The 17,172-nt window shown below is 49.9% G+C and overlaps 1 protein-coding gene across 3 annotated transcripts in view; it reads left to right on the plus strand.

Annotated features, from left to right (window-relative positions):
- BCAS3 (BCAS3 microtubule associated cell migration factor) overlaps positions 1-17,172 on the plus strand; it is a 573,053-nt gene that overhangs the window by 537,590 nt on the left and 18,291 nt on the right. For all 3 annotated transcript variants that reach the window (XM_060290805.1, XM_030881822.2, XM_060290806.1), the window contains one exon: positions 12,612-12,779. In XM_060290805.1, coding sequence (XP_060146788.1) covers positions 12,612-12,779 — 168 coding nt within the window. The remainder of the gene's footprint in view (positions 1-12,611; positions 12,780-17,172) is intronic.

Raw genomic sequence — 17,172 nt, forward strand, 5'->3', positions numbered from 1 at the left:
CTCGTTCTGGGCTAACTCTGTAAACCTGCTCTTTGCGTGAGTGTAGCAGAAACAAAATATGTCGCTTCCTCCTCGTGGGAGGGATTGGCATTGCTTACACAGGGAAGGGGTAGAGGAGGCTGTGCTGGCCTTTTTGAACTTGCTTCTCAACTAGGGAAATGAATAACATCCTGATTGGCCCCAGTGGAGCAGAAGCAGAGGAAAAGGAGGGGAAATCCTGGCCCCAAGCTCCAGCCACGGCATACGAATCACTTTACCCAGGTGCCAGACTTGGCACAGAGTGTGACCAGTGAGTGGAGGGGAAATTATAAGCAGATTAACACAGTTTTTGGACATTTTCACACTTAACTAATGAAGTGGGCATTTTACAAAGCCTAAGCAGAATCTCCTTCACAGGCAAGCAAGAGTTCCCCAGCCTTCTCCTGTAGGCAAGAAGGCTGGAGGGGAAAGGGCAGAGACAACCCAAGCATTGGCCCTCCCCACCTGACGCGCGCACACACACACACACACACACCCCTCTACTCGGCTCCTAGACTTAGCACGAGGTATGAACTTCTCTGTTTGCTTTAACCCCGGACCTTAGAACTTGTGTCAACACTTAGCACAAGGCTGGAACCAAGGGGAGAGGCTGAGTGACTGGCAGATGAGGGTGGTCTGAGGGGTGACCTGTGGGGTGTGGAGGGGGATGGAAAGGCAAAGGAGGTACCAGTTGAATGTCAGCTGGATGTAAGGGACCCAGGACTGATTAGCAAGATCAAGGTTCTGTCTATTCCTGCTGCCGTCGGGGGCCAGGACCCGTCCCCTCCCTGGACCAATTTCCTTGTCTGAAATGAGTAGATAGAAGCATCTCTAAGGTGCTTCTCTAAGCATGCTCTAAGAACGTTTGGTGGGACAGGGCAAGGGGAGGGGAGGGCGTGTCAGCAGCGGTCTCCGGCTTTATTGCGCACACGGATCCCCTGCGGATCCGACTTAAACGAAGATCCCGATTCATTCACCTCTCGGGTGGGGCCTGAGAGGCTCCATTTCTAATGGGCTTCCTGCTGCTGCTGGTTGGGGGCCCGCACTTTGAGTAGCACAGGCGTGGAGCACAGGATGGGCTTCCCCTGTCTACGCTCTGCCCCCCACTTAACTCCCTGCACTTACTTCGTCAGCTGTGAAACAGGGACTAGCAATAGTTGCCTTGCCTTCCTCCCTAGGGGTGTTGTGAGGATTAAGGGGAGAAAGGCCTGTGAAAGCACCTTGTGAGGGGTAAGGCAGTGTGAGTGTAAGGGATTATCTTCATTGTGAAGATTTGTATGCCTCGGTGCTCCCCCCTGTGTGTTCCTGCAGCGGCTCAACTTTTCCCTACATCCTCCTTTGTTTCCATGCCTGGGCGGCTAGTCAGTGTCACCAGCCAGGGTTAAACAAATACTTGGACATGTCAAGGCAGGAAATGACAGTTCCCGGGCACCCCACTGTTTCAGGTGCAGAACAAGCCCCAAACACACCTTGTGTGGTAAATTCAAGTGATACCAAGCTGAGCCCCACCCCCTCCCCCATGGCTGCCAGGCCAGGAAATGAGGCCAGAAGTCAAGGAGGTCCCTGTAGGACAAGGGACCCAAGCAAAGCACTAGCCAGGCTTTCAGCAAGGTGGGTCACCAGTCCACGCTGTGATCCCACTTCTGTGCCCACCGCAGGCAGCCACGATGATATTTCTGAAGTGTGTTGGTCTGTCCACTGAGGACCTTCACAGATGGTTCCACAGCTACCCTGTGAGGCAAGAAACTAAGGTGACTGAGGCAAGTCATAGACCCTCCCTGACCCTCAGTATCCTCATCTGTAAAAAGGAGTCGACAGTGTCTGTCCTGCCTACGGTACAAATTGCTGTGATCCTAGAATCAAAGTGAAATAACTGTGTGAAAATATGCAGTGATTCTGCGGAATTATGTGAGCTGTTATTCTTCATGAGAGACTTCCTGCTCCAGTGGCGTTGACTCACAGCCCCACGTGAGGAACATCCTTGCTTTCATTTTTGTGCTCAGACCTCCCCGCCCGCTGCCTTCCCTAGCGTGGGTTGTCCTCCACCAACCTCAACCTCCACGCCCGATGGAAAGCATCCCCAGGCACCCCAGCTCCAGTGGGGGTCCCGCACTGTCCAAACAGTGCTGGTTTTCATCTTCCTCCTTGCAGGCCCTGAGGCCAAGTCTCTGCCGAACAACTTCTTTGGAAGGGCCTGGAACGTAGAGATCCTGTTATATAATAGACCCCACGTCAGAATGGCAGGCCAGGCCCAGATCTTCATCGCAAGATGCCTGCGGCGGAAAATCTGGTTCAGGTTTACCCCGTGGAGTCAGTACTGATGGGTTTTGGTGGCAGAGACTGGTAGAAGGCTGACCACACGTTACAGATGGAAATGCCTGTTGCCCAAGCTGGGGGCGCCATTTTCAAGGCCACAGAGTTAGGGGTCTACCAGTAATAAAACCAGAAATGGGCGGGGTATCAAACCAGTCAGCTCTGGGGCCCGTACGCACACCCAGGACCCTCCTTCGGCACAGGGTGGACCCTCCTTCGGCACAGGGTGGCCCTCCCTTTCCCCACAGCCACTGCCCCGGGGGCTTAGAGGAGCAAATGGCAGCAGGACCCACTTTGCCCACTCATCCCTCTCTGGCCTTTGAAAACTCCTGAGGCCAGCAGGGCCCAGGCCTGCAAAGTTGGGCCTCCATTCGCCTCAGCCAGACCGGGAAGCAGAGCACTCTCATCTGAGGAAATGCAGATCCTCAGGGAGGAGCGAAAACAACCCAAAAGGGCGAGCCATGCTCGTCTATGTGTATACTGGGTTTCACATCTGAAATCCAGTTGTGATGCATCTGATGGTTTTGAAACATCTTCTTTAATTAATAAAAACAGGACATCTTAGCCCCAGGTTTCAGACTTCAAAGTTCTCCTCAGTTGAGAGCCTCAAATTTGGCCTATTTGTGGAGCACTGTAATCTCTTTCAAGACAAACACAGGGTTTAAGTTGGGTTGCTGCCCCCACCCCACCACAGCTGAATGGCAAGAACCACTTTATAATTCGAGACTGGGAAGACTGAGCTGAAAACCCCCTTCTGGTTCTGCAGCCATATTTTCAAAATCAAAATTCAGCCTGGATTTTCATGGGGAAAGTACAGGCTTTGGAGGCAGATGAACCTAGAATCAGAATCCTGACCATACCCTTGATATTGTCATCTTGAGCAAAAATGTGAGGTCTCTCTGCCTCAGTTTCTTGATCTGTAAAATGGGAATGTTGATACCAACATCAGACATGTTGGGGTGATTCCTATGGGGTAATGCACGTGAAGTAGCTATGCCTGGATCAAAACAGACACTTGACAAATGTCCGTTCTCTTGCCTTTCCTGATACCTGATCTGATCACAGAACTAATTATGTGGAATCGGGACTGTCCTGGAAAACCTAGTTTGTGCGCTTACCTGTCTGGAGAGAGAACAGTTCCGTGAAGTTTTTCCATTCAAGGAGCTGTTAGGTTTCCGAGGATACCGTTTGTCTTGCAGTGTATTCTGAGCCTTACCATAGAAATCCTATGACAGAGGGCTGTGTGTAAACTTCCTCTCCACCCTCAGAAGCAGGCCAAACATGCCGAGGGTTAGCCTAGCTGCAAAATGATTCTTCTCTGCTCACCTAGACGGCGAGAAATCTTGATGGTGCCACGTTTCAAGCAGAGGAGGAAAGGGTCTCTGGGATCCTGTCTGGGAAATGCCCATGTCCACCTGACTCAGAAAGCTCTCCTGTTTGAGGCACCTTCGGGTCTGGTCTGAGTGTGAAGCCAGTGGTAACTCCCCTGGGACCTGCAGTGATGACTGATTTCTTGGGCTCCCAGGCAAGAGGCAGGGCCCTGCTCAGTGACCTCCTAATGATGTGCAAGGGGCTCAGACCTTCCTTGACAGTCATGGAAGGGTGTCTCCTAGGAAGCTGTGTCCTGTTTATCCAAAGGATAGTGGGAGTGTGGGGGGCAGGGCAGGGTGGGGACAAAGGTGACAGGTAAAGGGACTTGATGTAAAAATCGGCTCCTTCCAGAGTTGCTCTACCTGCCCTCTCTGATCTGATGTATGAAATTTGTACAGAGGTGGAATTGTTTCTGCCATTTTTCACACACAAGTTGGTGCACATTCCTGATATGAATTAATAAGAAATATGCCAAATGTACACAGGGATGGGTCAACATCGCATGCAGCCAACCACGGCCACTGGGAGGAAAGTCAAATATGGGCCCTGGAGCCACAGGCTCACCTGCCCTGGCTGAGTCAAGCACAGAGCTTGGCAAGGGAGTCAGCTCAGCAGAGTCAGGGCTTCCCCTCCAATGCTTTTCACAGGCTCAGCTGTGATCCAGGTCCAAGCATGACTGTTGCTGCCATAGGCATTTTTTTCTCTCCAGTTTTTTCTTAGTATTTGTTGGTTTGCTTTATGCTGATTACGGAAGTTATAAGAAACAAATAGAAAGGTTTAAAGTAACAGGAGAGTTGCATATAACCCAACTGCCCAGAGGCAACCGTGGTTAATAACATTTTGTCATGACTCTTTTAAAATGTTTTTGTTTGTTTGTTTTTTGCGGTACGCGGGCCTCTCACTGTTGTGGCCTCTCCGGTTGCGGAGCACAGGCTCCAGACGCGCAGGCTCAGCAGCCATGGCTCACGGGCCCAGCCGCCCCGCGGCATGTGGGATCTTCCCGGACCGGGGCACGAACACGCATCCCCTGCATCGGCAGGCGGACCCTCAACCACTGCGCCACCAGGGAAGCCCTAAAATGTTTTTTTTTTAATGCTTTCTTTACATTGTTCAGTAATACTAACTGTACAATTTTGTTTTATTTTTTTAAAAATTGAAGTATAGCTCATTTACAATGTTTCAAGTGTACAGCAAAGTGATTCAGTTATATATGTATATATAAATTTACATATTTTTATATATACATATGTATTCTTTTTCAGATTCTTTTCCATTGTAGGTTATTACAAGATACTGAGTAGAGTTCCCTGTGCTATACAGTAGGTCCTTGTTGTTTATCTATTTTATATATAATAGTGTATGTCTGTTAATCCCAAATAATTTAACATCATCTCTTATAGAATTTCTCCTGTTATAAGTATCATTTTCCAAGACTACCTAATATTCTACTGCCGCTACGAAGCATAGTTTACTTAACAAATACCCTATTGTAAGGCTGCATTCAAGTAGCAGTGAGCATCTTTATGCATGAAGGCTGTTGGCATCTTAGATTAGGGTTAGGTTGGGTTAGGCTCCTAGAAGTGGCCCTTCATGTTTTTAAAAGGCTCTTTATCCATCTTGCCAAATTGCCCTTTAGATAGTTTATAACAATAATATTCCCATTAGCAACAGCCTATTTCATTTCATCCTTACCTGTGTTGAGTACGATTCTGTTTATTCATTAAAGAATTTAGGGAACAGAAATGTCCTATCCCTCTGATGTGGGGAGATCAGGGGATGTGAGGGACCTGACCTCAGAGCTAAGACACCACCTCCCCTGCTCTCCTGGGCCCTCTGCAGTCATCCTCAGAGAAGTGGAGGATACATACCCAACGTAGGTGCTGTAACTCCCTATCAAAGGCTCTGGCTATGTAATGACACAGAACCACTCAGCTTTCACGATGGAGTTGCCCAGACTGGGAGCTGATGTGACTTTTTCCCACCCAGTATCCTCCTCAAGCTGCTTGTCTTCTGGCCTAGAGGTGTCCCTACTCACTTTCTAAGCCTGTCACAGAATCCCACTGCCCCTAAGAAGAGCTGCTCACAGAACCCTGGGGTAGTCCTCTATGTTGGAGTGGCCCCGTGCAGTTTTACAAAGCACTCTTTCATGTCCTATCTGATCAGATGCTCATGACAGCCCTGGAAGGCAAACATTCATTTCCCTGTTTTATAGGTGTATCATTTTCCTAGGGCTGCCGTAACAAATTACTACAAACTTGGTAACTTAGAACAACAGAAATTTATTCTCTCATATTTCTGGGGGCCAGAAGTTCAAAATCAAGGTGTCAGCAGCATCACGCTTCCACCAAAGTCTCCACGAGAGAATCCTTCCTTGCTTCCTCCAGCCAAGACTCCTTTACAGGGTGGCTGCTTGCTTATGGAACTGGTTCATAGAAAATGAAATCTGGTACCCTTGGATACCCTAGGAACCTCAGACATCATGTCACCATTGCTCTGTTAGTGTATTACTGTTCATTACATTGAAACTATTAGCAAACCCCTTAAATGAGAGTTGCTCATTTATTCTCCATGTGGTAAGTGGGGAAATTAAGACCTAGAGTAACCAGAAAAGTTAATGGGAGAATTCCAATTATAGCCTGGATGTCTGGATTTGTAATCTATATCCTAAGCTTTAAAGTATGAGTTGTGATCATATATTGCAGTTAAAATCGTTGTCAAAATGACTATTTTAAATAGCACATAAATTCTTAGTGTCTCAGTTACTGTTGAATTTCTCTTCCCTGTCTCAGGTGCCTTTGACGTGCCCCACATGGTAGTCTGTTCATGGACCTCTGATGAACAGTGACTAATTCCTTCCCACTAGTGGCCCCGAGGGCCTGTGAGGACAGATGTGGCATCACCACATCTGGCTCGCCAGCATCTCCTCGCTTGCCACCATTAGCTAAGGGTGTTTCTGTACTTCGCTGGTACCTTTCCTTTCTATTGCTAAGTTTACTTCTGAACTGGAATAGTAGATCCTTTAATTACCTAACCACCGAATCTAAACCCCGCAGCCAAACGGATGACTATGGGACAAACATGGTACACGGTCACAAGTTTGGTGAGCATTAGATAGTCGGAGTCATAAAAGATTGCTGGGGTCTAGGCCTCTTTGCTCTGTACTACGTCTGTGGATGTGGGTTACTGTTATCTTGGGAACCAACGTAAAGGATTGAGAGGGACAGATGGGGTCCTCATATGCTCTCAGCCTCCCTCTCCCACGTCTGTTAGCCATGACATAGCACATGTTGAGACAGTGAAACATGCCTGTGGCCACATCTAATAACCACAAAGCTAATGTCCTCAGCCTGTGCTGATATGAAGCAACCTGTTCATGTAAGCACAGAGAAAGCACCAGTCTCAAGCTCAGTTTGGTGACCTAGTTTGCAGATCAGGTGGGGACCCTCTCCAATGGCCGCGCTCATCGTGCCTGGGATCATTTCTTAGTTATCGTGGCCATCGTTATCATCACAAACTCTCACCCAGGAAGGCTTCTGTCTTGAAGAGCATTGTTTAATGACAAGTTTTGCTCTTGGTACCTGGCCTCCCTGGTGGCTGGAAATCTGATCGACAGGCTCTCATCAGCATCCAAACCCTGGGCTGAATCTAATGGATGCAAAGCGGAGGCTGAGCCACAATCTCCTAAATAGCGAGGGTGTGATTAGACGCTATCAGCTCAGAGGAACATCCCACCTCCCCCACGCTGCCTCCACCGCTGGGCTTCCCTGCCCCTTGACGGTGGTGCACAAAAGACAGAGCACGTGTGCCACTCACCTCCCCCTGGAGCTTGCTGGCTCGCCAGCTGTCATGGCATGCCTTTAATGCGTTCGTGAAACCCGAGAACCTGACCCATTTCTCCTCTGGGGAGAGAGTGTAATGCAGGATGCCAAGCTGGGAAGCAGGATTCGGGAAGCTCACCTGTATGAACCTGGCTCTCTGTGTCATCCGAGGCAGATTGTTCGGGTTCTTCCAATTCCCAGAATCTCACCTGTAAAATAAGTCTCCAGGGGGTAGTAGAATGATATCGCAACATTGTTTTCTGCTCACTTACAATTTGTCTCCTTCCTCTTATTTAATTTTAGCTCCGTTTTCTGCTTTCCTCCATCTCCGCCTCCCAGTCCTGGCCCTAGATGTTTAGTCTCTGGGGCAATGCACCCAAAGGGTACTGACTCCAGAGTGACTGTCAGATTTCTCAGATGTTCATAATCAGTCAATAAACATGTTTGGAGCAAGCACAATGCACAAAGTCCGGTGCTTATTACAGACTTACGGCTTGTGGAGGAATCCATGCCCTAAAGCAGCTTCTAAACTAGGTTGAAGAGCAGATCATGAGAATCATAGAAGGCAGTGTGGGGAGAACACCAGGACACTGATCTCACTAACCTGGGATCTGAGGATGGGCTTCGGAGGCATCCCTCAGCACCCTGAAACTGTTCGTATCATTTCATGTTTGCCAATACACATTTTGGGGGTAAGTTTATAACTTTCACCAGCTTCATCCCAAGAGGTGAAGAACTTCGCGAACAGTCAGACTTTGTAGAAGAGTGCTCATGATAACTTAGATTATCATTATAACAAGGTTTTGTTGAGCCAATGAGACCTGAACTGAATCTTAGAAAATATATTCAGAGAATAGTGGGGTGGCAGGCAGCCCTGAAGGAAGGGGTCCCCAGGGAGCATCATGGGAAGACTGTCGCACTTAGGACCGGTGACCTTAAGTTGTCTCACGTCCCTCAGTCTCAGAAAAATGCAGATCTGTAAAATGGTGACCATTGCTGCTTCCCAGAGTTTTGTGGACCTTGAGCTTTTTTTTTTTCTTTCTCACTTTGTATTCCCATCCCTCCGCACGGGGCCTGACTCATATCACAGTGGACACTAATCCATATTTGATGAATGTGTGAGTTAACCGAAATCATAAACGTGAGAGGGCTTGGTAAACAGCAGAGCATTGCTTCAGCTAAAGATGTTTTTTGCTAAGTACATATACTTTGTGCTTTGCAAGCAACCTGCACTAAGTGTCTTCTCCCCCTTGAAACTGACCCTTTCCCCTGTAATGGGGCTCAAAGGGCCAGCCCATCTGATGGAGTGTCTCTAGGCTGGCCAGATGAATGATAGCGGTGCCGATCACGCTGACAAGATGCGCAGTTGCCTAAGAGCCCAGAGGTGACCTCACTCTCCGAGGGCTTAGCCTCTAACCCCAGCCCCTGCTGGCACACGCACACACCTGCAGCCCTTTTCTCCCTCCAAGACGAGGGGACCCCGTGAGCGCCTTTGCTGCCCTCATCTGCACTGGCAGGGGTGGAAGGATGGGCAGGAAGGGGGGCATCGCTGGGCCTCTGCTGGGACTCCCTCTAGCACTATAAGCAGGACCACTGATTGTGTGCTCTCTGTGACCTCTCAGGACTGTCGAAATGATCAAATGCTCCTTTGCTGAGCACTTTTTGTATCCCCAGCCTCGTACTCACAGCTTCCTCGCAGTGCCCGTGCTGAGAGAGAACAGATTAGATCTTCTATCAATTTTTCTTTTCTCCTGTGTGCCATCCGACAGGATGACTCATCGGCGTTACCAGGATACTCCAAGAAACTTGGGCTGGTTGGGTGTGGGAAAGATGTTTAAAAGGCCGTGGTTGAAGGTGACAGGAGTTCTCAGAGCAAGTTAGGAAAGATGGAGGTGATTTCTCCCCATAACAGTTCTCCAGATGCAGCTCCAGATGCAGCTGATAGAATGATCTCCAAGATGACAGTTAGGAGCTTGTGTTCCAGATCTGTCACCTGGAGACTTTGAGCAAGCCACTGAATCTCTCTGCGCTTCCAGCTCCTCTCCCGTAAATTGGAGTGGTGCCCATCTCGCCTTTCAGGATCACTGTGATAGTCAGCATTTATGATGACGCTTCAAGTGGTATAAAGTTGTACGTATTTGTTATTATTAACATATACACGAGCATTACCCCTTATGTGCAGAGCACTCACTATATGCTATTTATCTAATGCAAACCCCGTAACACCCCTATAAGATTGTATCGTTTTTCCATTTTTATGGATGAGGAATCAGAGGCTCAGAAAGGTAAAGGGCTTGCCCAGAGCTATACGCATACAAGTAATATGTGTTAGAGCCTGTGTTTCTGTTTCCATTCTCCACTATAACACTAGCTCATGATCCTTTTCTCCTGTATACTGTCACTCTGTCCCTTACAATATTACGTACTCCCCTGGCCTTTACCCTCTCTCATGGACAGGGCCTCTTACCTGCACGCTTCTTGCCATAACGTCTTGCTGGATTGTTTCGTTTTCTTCCTGCTTTGGCTTCTGATACACCTCTTGGCCCTGCTGTCAGCTTACCTGCCCTGACCTCTAAACACAGTACGTACAATCCTTGACTGAGCGCCTTTCTAGAGGCAGGCACCCTGCTCCTGTGAAGTGAGATCATTCTCTTCCCTTCCCCAGGCTCTGGGACATCTCTGTCCATAAAAAATAAAATAAAATAAAAAGTTGCCGCCCCGGCCCTGAGCGCACAGGGTGGAGGAGTGCCCACATTTTATTGTTGATCTCCTGTTCTGGAAATTACTAAGCATAGACTTCCCAGGCAGACCCCAGGCAGACCAGGAACGCTGGTGCTGTAGCTCTTGATCTTGTCAACTAAGAGTGGGGTGGCGCTAGAGGAGAACTCAGACTCCCGGCAGGAACCTCGCTTAATCTCTTCCCTCCTTTGAGACAGGGCAGAGAGTTACCAACTGTACTTCAGAGATGGAAAAAGGAGATGGAGGGACTTGCCTCACATCACTTAGTGAGTGGGCACTGGAATCAGCAGTCCACTGTGTGTCTTCATTCCTTGTGTGTCCTTGGGGACTGGGCACCTTTGAGTCGTGGCTGATGCCGGTTGAGTGTGGGCTCTAGGGCAACACTGGCACAGCCCAGGCCCTTAGAGGGCTGACACTCAGAGCACCTCTCCCCCACTGCCCAGCGCCTGGCTCCCCAGACCCACCGCCTGACCCTACCTGATGGAGAGAGAAGGTGGTATAGGGCAGCTCCCCGTCCCTGAGTCCCACCTGACAGGCTGATCCCCAGCAACGCACTCCCAAGGTGGGCCTCTTCTTGGGGAGATGCATTTATAGACGCTGCCCATTACCCCGGCACCAGGAATCTACCCTCCAGTTAGGCAAGAGATAAATCAAAGCCAAACTTGGCTGATGACATCCAGGAACCAGGAGTGACCCTTGCCACACATAGAAATCCCAGCGGGCTGGCCAGGGGCCTTTGTCTGGTCAGGAGAGCTCAGGATTATCTGGCCCTCTTTGCTGATGTATGGAGTCACCGACTGTCGGAGTGTTTACGAACGGTTATCACCTCAGTGCTTTGGCCATTATCAGAGGCAGGGCCGCCTGCCGGGGCTGGGGCTCGCACCCTCTCTATTACCACCTGTCATTGGCAGAGAGTGTGCCCTGACGCTGCTCAGTCCTGACCGCCGAGGGAAGATAGTTTCTGACGGCTGATCAAAGAGGAGAAGCAAGACCTGATAAAAAGAGTGTGTGGTGGTGTTCTTTTAACTTTGGGAAACATTGGCATTTGCATTTTTTCCCCATCTTCCTGGTGCTGGCAGGAACCAAGCCCAATAAATGCAGTGGATTCAGTTACCTAATCGCTGGGGAAATGGTATGTGCTTAAAGCAACAGAGCATGACTATAATCTCCTTCCAAGAGAGAGTGGATGAAATAAGCTTTCACAGAAGACTTGCTGTATAATAAAGGAGAATAATTTAAATTTAGCCTTTGAAGTGATCTTGCATGTAAAATCTAATCTTGGCATTCAGCAGAGCACCGTGTACTTTTTGGAATTGGGAAGCAGCTTCAGATCGAGGAAAGGTCTTTGCTGAAGATGCTATCACCCAAGTCTCGTGCTGCCGTCCTGAAAATGGCGCCCCAGTGGTGCACGTGTCCTGGGGCAGCTGGGGGACTGTAGGCGGTGGAGTAGAATGAGTTCTAGACTGAGCCATCGGAAGATCTGAGTTCTTGAACCAAGCCTGCCACAAACTTGCCGTTGGATATCGGGACATAACCTTTCTGAGGACATTTGGTATAGGTGATAGGATATAGTGACTTAGAATGCCTTTTTTTAAAAAAATTTAAGCTATGTAACCCCTTTTAAAAATGAATCTTTAGGGCCTCCCTGGTGGCGCAGTGGTTGAGGGTCCACCTGCCGATGCAGGGGACACGGGTTCGTGCCCCAGTCCGGCAAGATCCCACATGGCGCGGAGTGGCTGGGCCCGTGAGCCATGGCCGCTGAGCCTGCGCGTCTGGAGCCTGTGCTCCGCAACAGGAGAGGCCACAACAGTGAGAGGCCCGCGTACCGCAAAAAAAAAAAAGAATCTTTAGGCGAAGCCCTATTGCCTCAAACAGAGAAAAGTGGGGAGGGCAGTTTGCTTGAACCTGGGAAAGAAGTTTCCTACCCTTGACCTAGATCTTGAAGCAGTCCCTGAAGACTTCAGAGAACCCTGTAGGTCCTCAGAAAACAGTTCGGGGGAGTTCCCTGGCGGCCCAGTGGTTAGGACTCTGTGCTTTCACTGCTGAGGGCCCGGTTTCAATCCCTGGTGGGGGAACAAGGATCCTACAAGCCATGCAACAATAACAAAAAAAGAAAACAGTTCAAAAACCACTAGGCCCACGCCGCGGAGGTCTACACGCTCTGATCTGGTGGCATGAGCGGTCTCGTTCTGCCCTGCACATCCGTGTTTCGTGGCGTTCCCTCCTTCATCCGTCCTGTGGAAGGGCTAAAATGGACCCTGGGCAGGGCGGGGAGTTGGCGGTGAGCAGACATAGAGAACGGCCTGCTCTCTGCAAGGTGACTCAGCGTCAGATGTCCCTTGTGCGCTGCAGGTACCTTCGACCGGAGCGTGACCTTGCTGGAGGTGTGTGGGAGCTGGCCGGAGGGCTTCGGGCTACGGCACATGGCCTCCATGGAGCACACGGAGGAGGGCCTGCGGGAGCGGCTGGCCGATGCCATGGCCGAGTCACCGAGCCGGGACGTGGTGGGATCCGGAACAGGTAAAGGCGGCCTCACGCTCCTAGCCTGGCTTGGTCGTGAATAGCTCCTGTGGGTATGGAGCTTCTCTGGTGGGAGAGGGTGTGTGTTTTAACCATTTGTTTCTTTAGTTAGTACTCTGATTGCCATCCATTTTGGAAGCTTCTGATACTGGGAAACCCCGTGCAGAGGGGGGTTCCCAGGGAACCGACCCCTCCTACATGGACTAATGCGTACGAACACGCTGTGGTTACACAATTGTATTGTATAGGTGGCTCCCAGAAGGACACCTTCTCCAGGGGAAGGGACAGCCTTGGTGTCCCTAAGGTTTCAGCAGCCCTTGAGCACTGAACAGTGAGGCAGCACACCTTCTTCTGCCCTGCTGCAGGCTTTATAGATTGGAGAGTATCAGTGGGCCCTGCCAGCCGGGGAGGGAGCAAGGATGCAGCAGGCAAGGCTGGTGTGATCCCCCAGACAGCTTTTTCTCACGCTGCCTTTTGCCTCTGTGCTCTTATCTCTGAGACGGTGCAGCAACTGGGGCCTGGGGTAGCTTCTCACATCCATAGAGCAGAGACATCCTTAGATGATGGGTAAGCCCTGCCCCGGGCAAGCAGGTGTGCACACACACACACACACACACACACACACACACACGTATGCACTTAGGAAAGCCCACAACCCTTCCATCTTTGCAGAATTACAGTACAGCCTGCCTCTCCTTTTTTCTTTTTTTTTTTTTTTCTGCCTCTCCTTTTTTCTAAAGTACCGCTTCCTTCTAGACATCTGTGCTGTTAGTGCCAGCTCTAGCCCGGCTTTTATCCCTGAGGAAGACCGCCCCACAGGCCTCTTGCCAGTGTTCTGAGGTCAACAGGAACTTTGTTCAGGGATGGAGCAAATCCTGGCTGCAGGCCTTCTCCCTCTTGCTTGCCTGAGTCCCCTCAAGCCTGTTATTCCTTACCATGAACTGCTCCATCCACGTGCCTACCTGAAGAGGGGATTCCAGGGAGGAGAAACTTACAACCCTGGGGCAGGAATCAGGACAAGCAAGATCGAGAGTCAAAGCATTTTTGGGAAAAAAAAAAAAAAGGGGCTTCCCTGGTGGCGCCGTGGTTGAGAGTCCGCCCGCCGACGCAGGGGACACGGGTTCGTGCCCCGGTCCGGGAAGATCCCACATGCCGCAGAGCGGCTGGGCCCGTGAGCCATGGCCGCTGAGCCTGCGCGTCCGGAGCCTGTGCTCCGCGACGGGAGAGGCCGCAGCAGTGAGAGGCCCGCGTACCGCAAAAAAAAAAAAAAAAAGCATTTTTGGCAGGGCGCAAAATGCCTGACATTATTACACAGTCCCAATTTCCTGCAGATCCTCCAGGTCTTTTAGATATTTGGGTTTAGCAGTTAACCTTTTCCCTCTCTTCTTTCCCATCCCATTCAGTTCCTCTGTTCCTACACTAACAGGATAGAGATGCATTGTCCTCATCTCTTTCTCCACAGCACTAGCTTCATGCCTGCCCATAGCTCTCGTGTGATAATTGGCAAATGAACAGAATAGATGCAAGAGAGGGAGTTGGCTAGAGATGGAGAGGTGCTTTATCTGGCCACAGGAGACAGCCATCTCTGAGGACCAGACCCCCTCCATGCCCCCTTCTTCCCTGGAAAGGAAGACGTGCACCATGGAAGCTGCAACAAGCCATGTCCCACCCCCTCGACTCCCACAAGCACAGACATGGGCACGCCACCTCTCCACCCCCATTGTAAAGCCATCCAACTAGTGAATGGCAGGTCATCATGCCATTGTTCTCCCACCTGGATCCGGAGATGAGAAGCAGCTCTGCCATTTACAGGGGCTCTAACCCCATTTTGCTTGGAAGCTGGCCGAAGGGAGATAATCTTTTCCCTTTCTGAACCTTGCTCGTAGCACAGCTTTCCCTTACATCTCTGGGCCCTGGCCAGCCCCAGCTCACACAAACCAGAGCCGGTGGCACCAGACACACTCCCAAGGAGCCACCCTTCCAGGGACCAGAGCAGCTCTGGGTCAGCTCTCCTCCCCAGCCGCCTTCCTCAGAAGCCGCTTAGAGCACCTCCGTGTCATCCAGCAACAGATTGGAAGGCGCATTCAGGCAGAGTTGGGGAACTTCAGCCTGGCACAGACCATTAGTAACCTGAGCGAAGCTGGCAGCCATTCATCTGCCAGACAGCTGAAGGATTCGGGAGAGTCTTTGTGGCCTTAAGCAGGTTCATGAAATTAAAAAAAAAAGAGAGAGAGAGAGAGAGGAAATTAAAACTGCATGACCCATAGGTCAGAAAATAGGAGATGCCCTTTTTGAGCAGAGGGATTTCATTTTCCTCCCCAAGCTGTCACCAAATGGGATTCATTTGGTTTCCTTTGACCAAATTAAATCTATCAGTCTATATGTGTGCACACATATATATGTTTTTGTTGTTGTTTTTAAACTCTGCCTCGATTTTAAAGGCCAGTAAGTTAAGCAGATATCATGGAAGTTAACCTGTTCCCCCCTGCCTTTGTTGAGAATCAGTTTTCGCATTTTGCAGCTCCAGATAAAGTATCAGCCTGGTCGTGCAGCCCAGGGCCTTGAAAGGGCAGCCTGACACACCCACATCAGAGTCAGCCTGCTGCCCAGAGATAGCCAGGCAACGTGGGTGAGAATTTCCAGCAAGTCACCCTTTGCTCAGAGCAGCCTGTCAGTCCCACTCTCGCTTTCCACAACCTGCTCCTCTAGGTGCTCATGGGATAGGGTGACCCAAGCATGTGCCTCTGTTCGTTCCTCCGAGGCACCAGAGATGATCAGTTTCTGTAATGCTTGCAGCAGGCTCTTTGTTTAGTGTAGTACCCGGGACGGGTGCTCCATGACCCCTGACACCAAAGCCCATTGTATCCGTGCTTCACTATTATACAGGTTTACCTAGTGATATGCCGGTAAATGTTTAACAACCAGCTCTCCAAAGGGAAGCAGGAAAGCCCTGATTTATAGCAGTTGGGCACTGCCATAGGACAGAACCTCCCATTACGGCCAATTTCAAGCTATCAGCATGATGTCAGTCAACCTAGCAGCATTCCTGAAAATGTAGCAGTCAGCCAGCCCCAGCACCCCACCGGTAAGCCATACCATAGTGCAAAACAACTCTCCCCCAAAGTAAAGCAAAACCTTTCAAAACCTTACTATTCGCAGAGTGGTCTGTGAACCAGCAACACTGTCTGTATCCAGGAGCTGATTAAACATGCAGAATCTCAGGCCCCATCCAGCCCTACTGAATCAGCACCTGCGTTTTGACAAGATCTCTATGCACATTAAAGTTTGAGAAGGCCCGTTTTAAAACATAGTTGACCTGTGAGGCGGACATTAGCTCTGTCCTCCAGGATGGCTGTGACCAGTTACTCTAATTGGATCAAAATTAAATTTGAAAGTCCAGCTAAAAAATAACTGACTGCATTGCTTTCTTTCTAATATCCTCACACCTCTTGCCCCTGTTACCTTTCCCCTGTCCCCAGTCAAGAAAACAAAATCCAGGTCAAGTCAACTCTGCTCGTACACTTAGGTTGCTGAAGAAAAATCATAAGTTGTTCAGATCGGTATGTCTACAAACATACGGCCTGTACTGTCCAGTGAGCCCTGGCAGTCCTTCTGCATTTTCCCAGTGCCCCCTTTTCCGATTCTCAGTTTGCACTCATCTTTTGCAGCAGATCCCAGTGCATAGAACAGTGTCTGACACATAGGGGGTGTGCAGTAACTACTGGGTGAATGGATTGTACATTTAACCTAGGTGTTAGCAGCTCTGCTGCAGCTTTACTGCTGTGGCTTCTGGCCCGTTTTCATTCTCTTAGAGATTCCCCAGATCTCTGGTCTTCTAAGAGTTCGTATTTTATTATTTTTTCCATATTATTGCTGTTTATTTGGTATGAATTAGTCTGCGCTTTATTCGGTATGGGACCTGTGCTCTGTCCACCCGGCATCTTGAAATCAGTCTCTTTCCTTCTTCATGGACGCTATGTCAAACTTCCCGTTCCCCTCAAATCTCTTATCCCACCAGCTTGTCTCTCACCCTCAGAAAATGCTGGTCACCATTTGAGCAATCCCTTGGCCTCCTGCACCCAGACCCTAAACGTCTCTGCAGCAACGTCCCCTCCCCTGCTGTCCAGAGGAGGAGCAGTTCCTACCCCCAGCCTGCCCGGCCACAATACCCAGAGTCACCACCGAATGTCCATTTTGCCCCAGCGCTGGCCCGGTGAGCCAGGCCCTGTGATCTCGGAGTGATTTCCCTGTAGTTCCTGTTTCACCACACTCTCATGGTTTTTCTTCTGCCTCTGCTACTTCTCCGTCCTTTCCCCGGGCTTGCTTTCTCTGTCGGCCTTCAATGTATTTCTCCAGGCCCTTTCTTAGCCCTCTTTCCTCTCCCTCAGTGCGA

The sequence above is a fragment of the Globicephala melas genome, chromosome 20 (assembly GCF_963455315.2).
Source record: "Globicephala melas chromosome 20, mGloMel1.2, whole genome shotgun sequence".
NCBI classification, from domain to species: Eukaryota; Metazoa; Chordata; class Mammalia; order Artiodactyla; family Delphinidae; genus Globicephala; species Globicephala melas.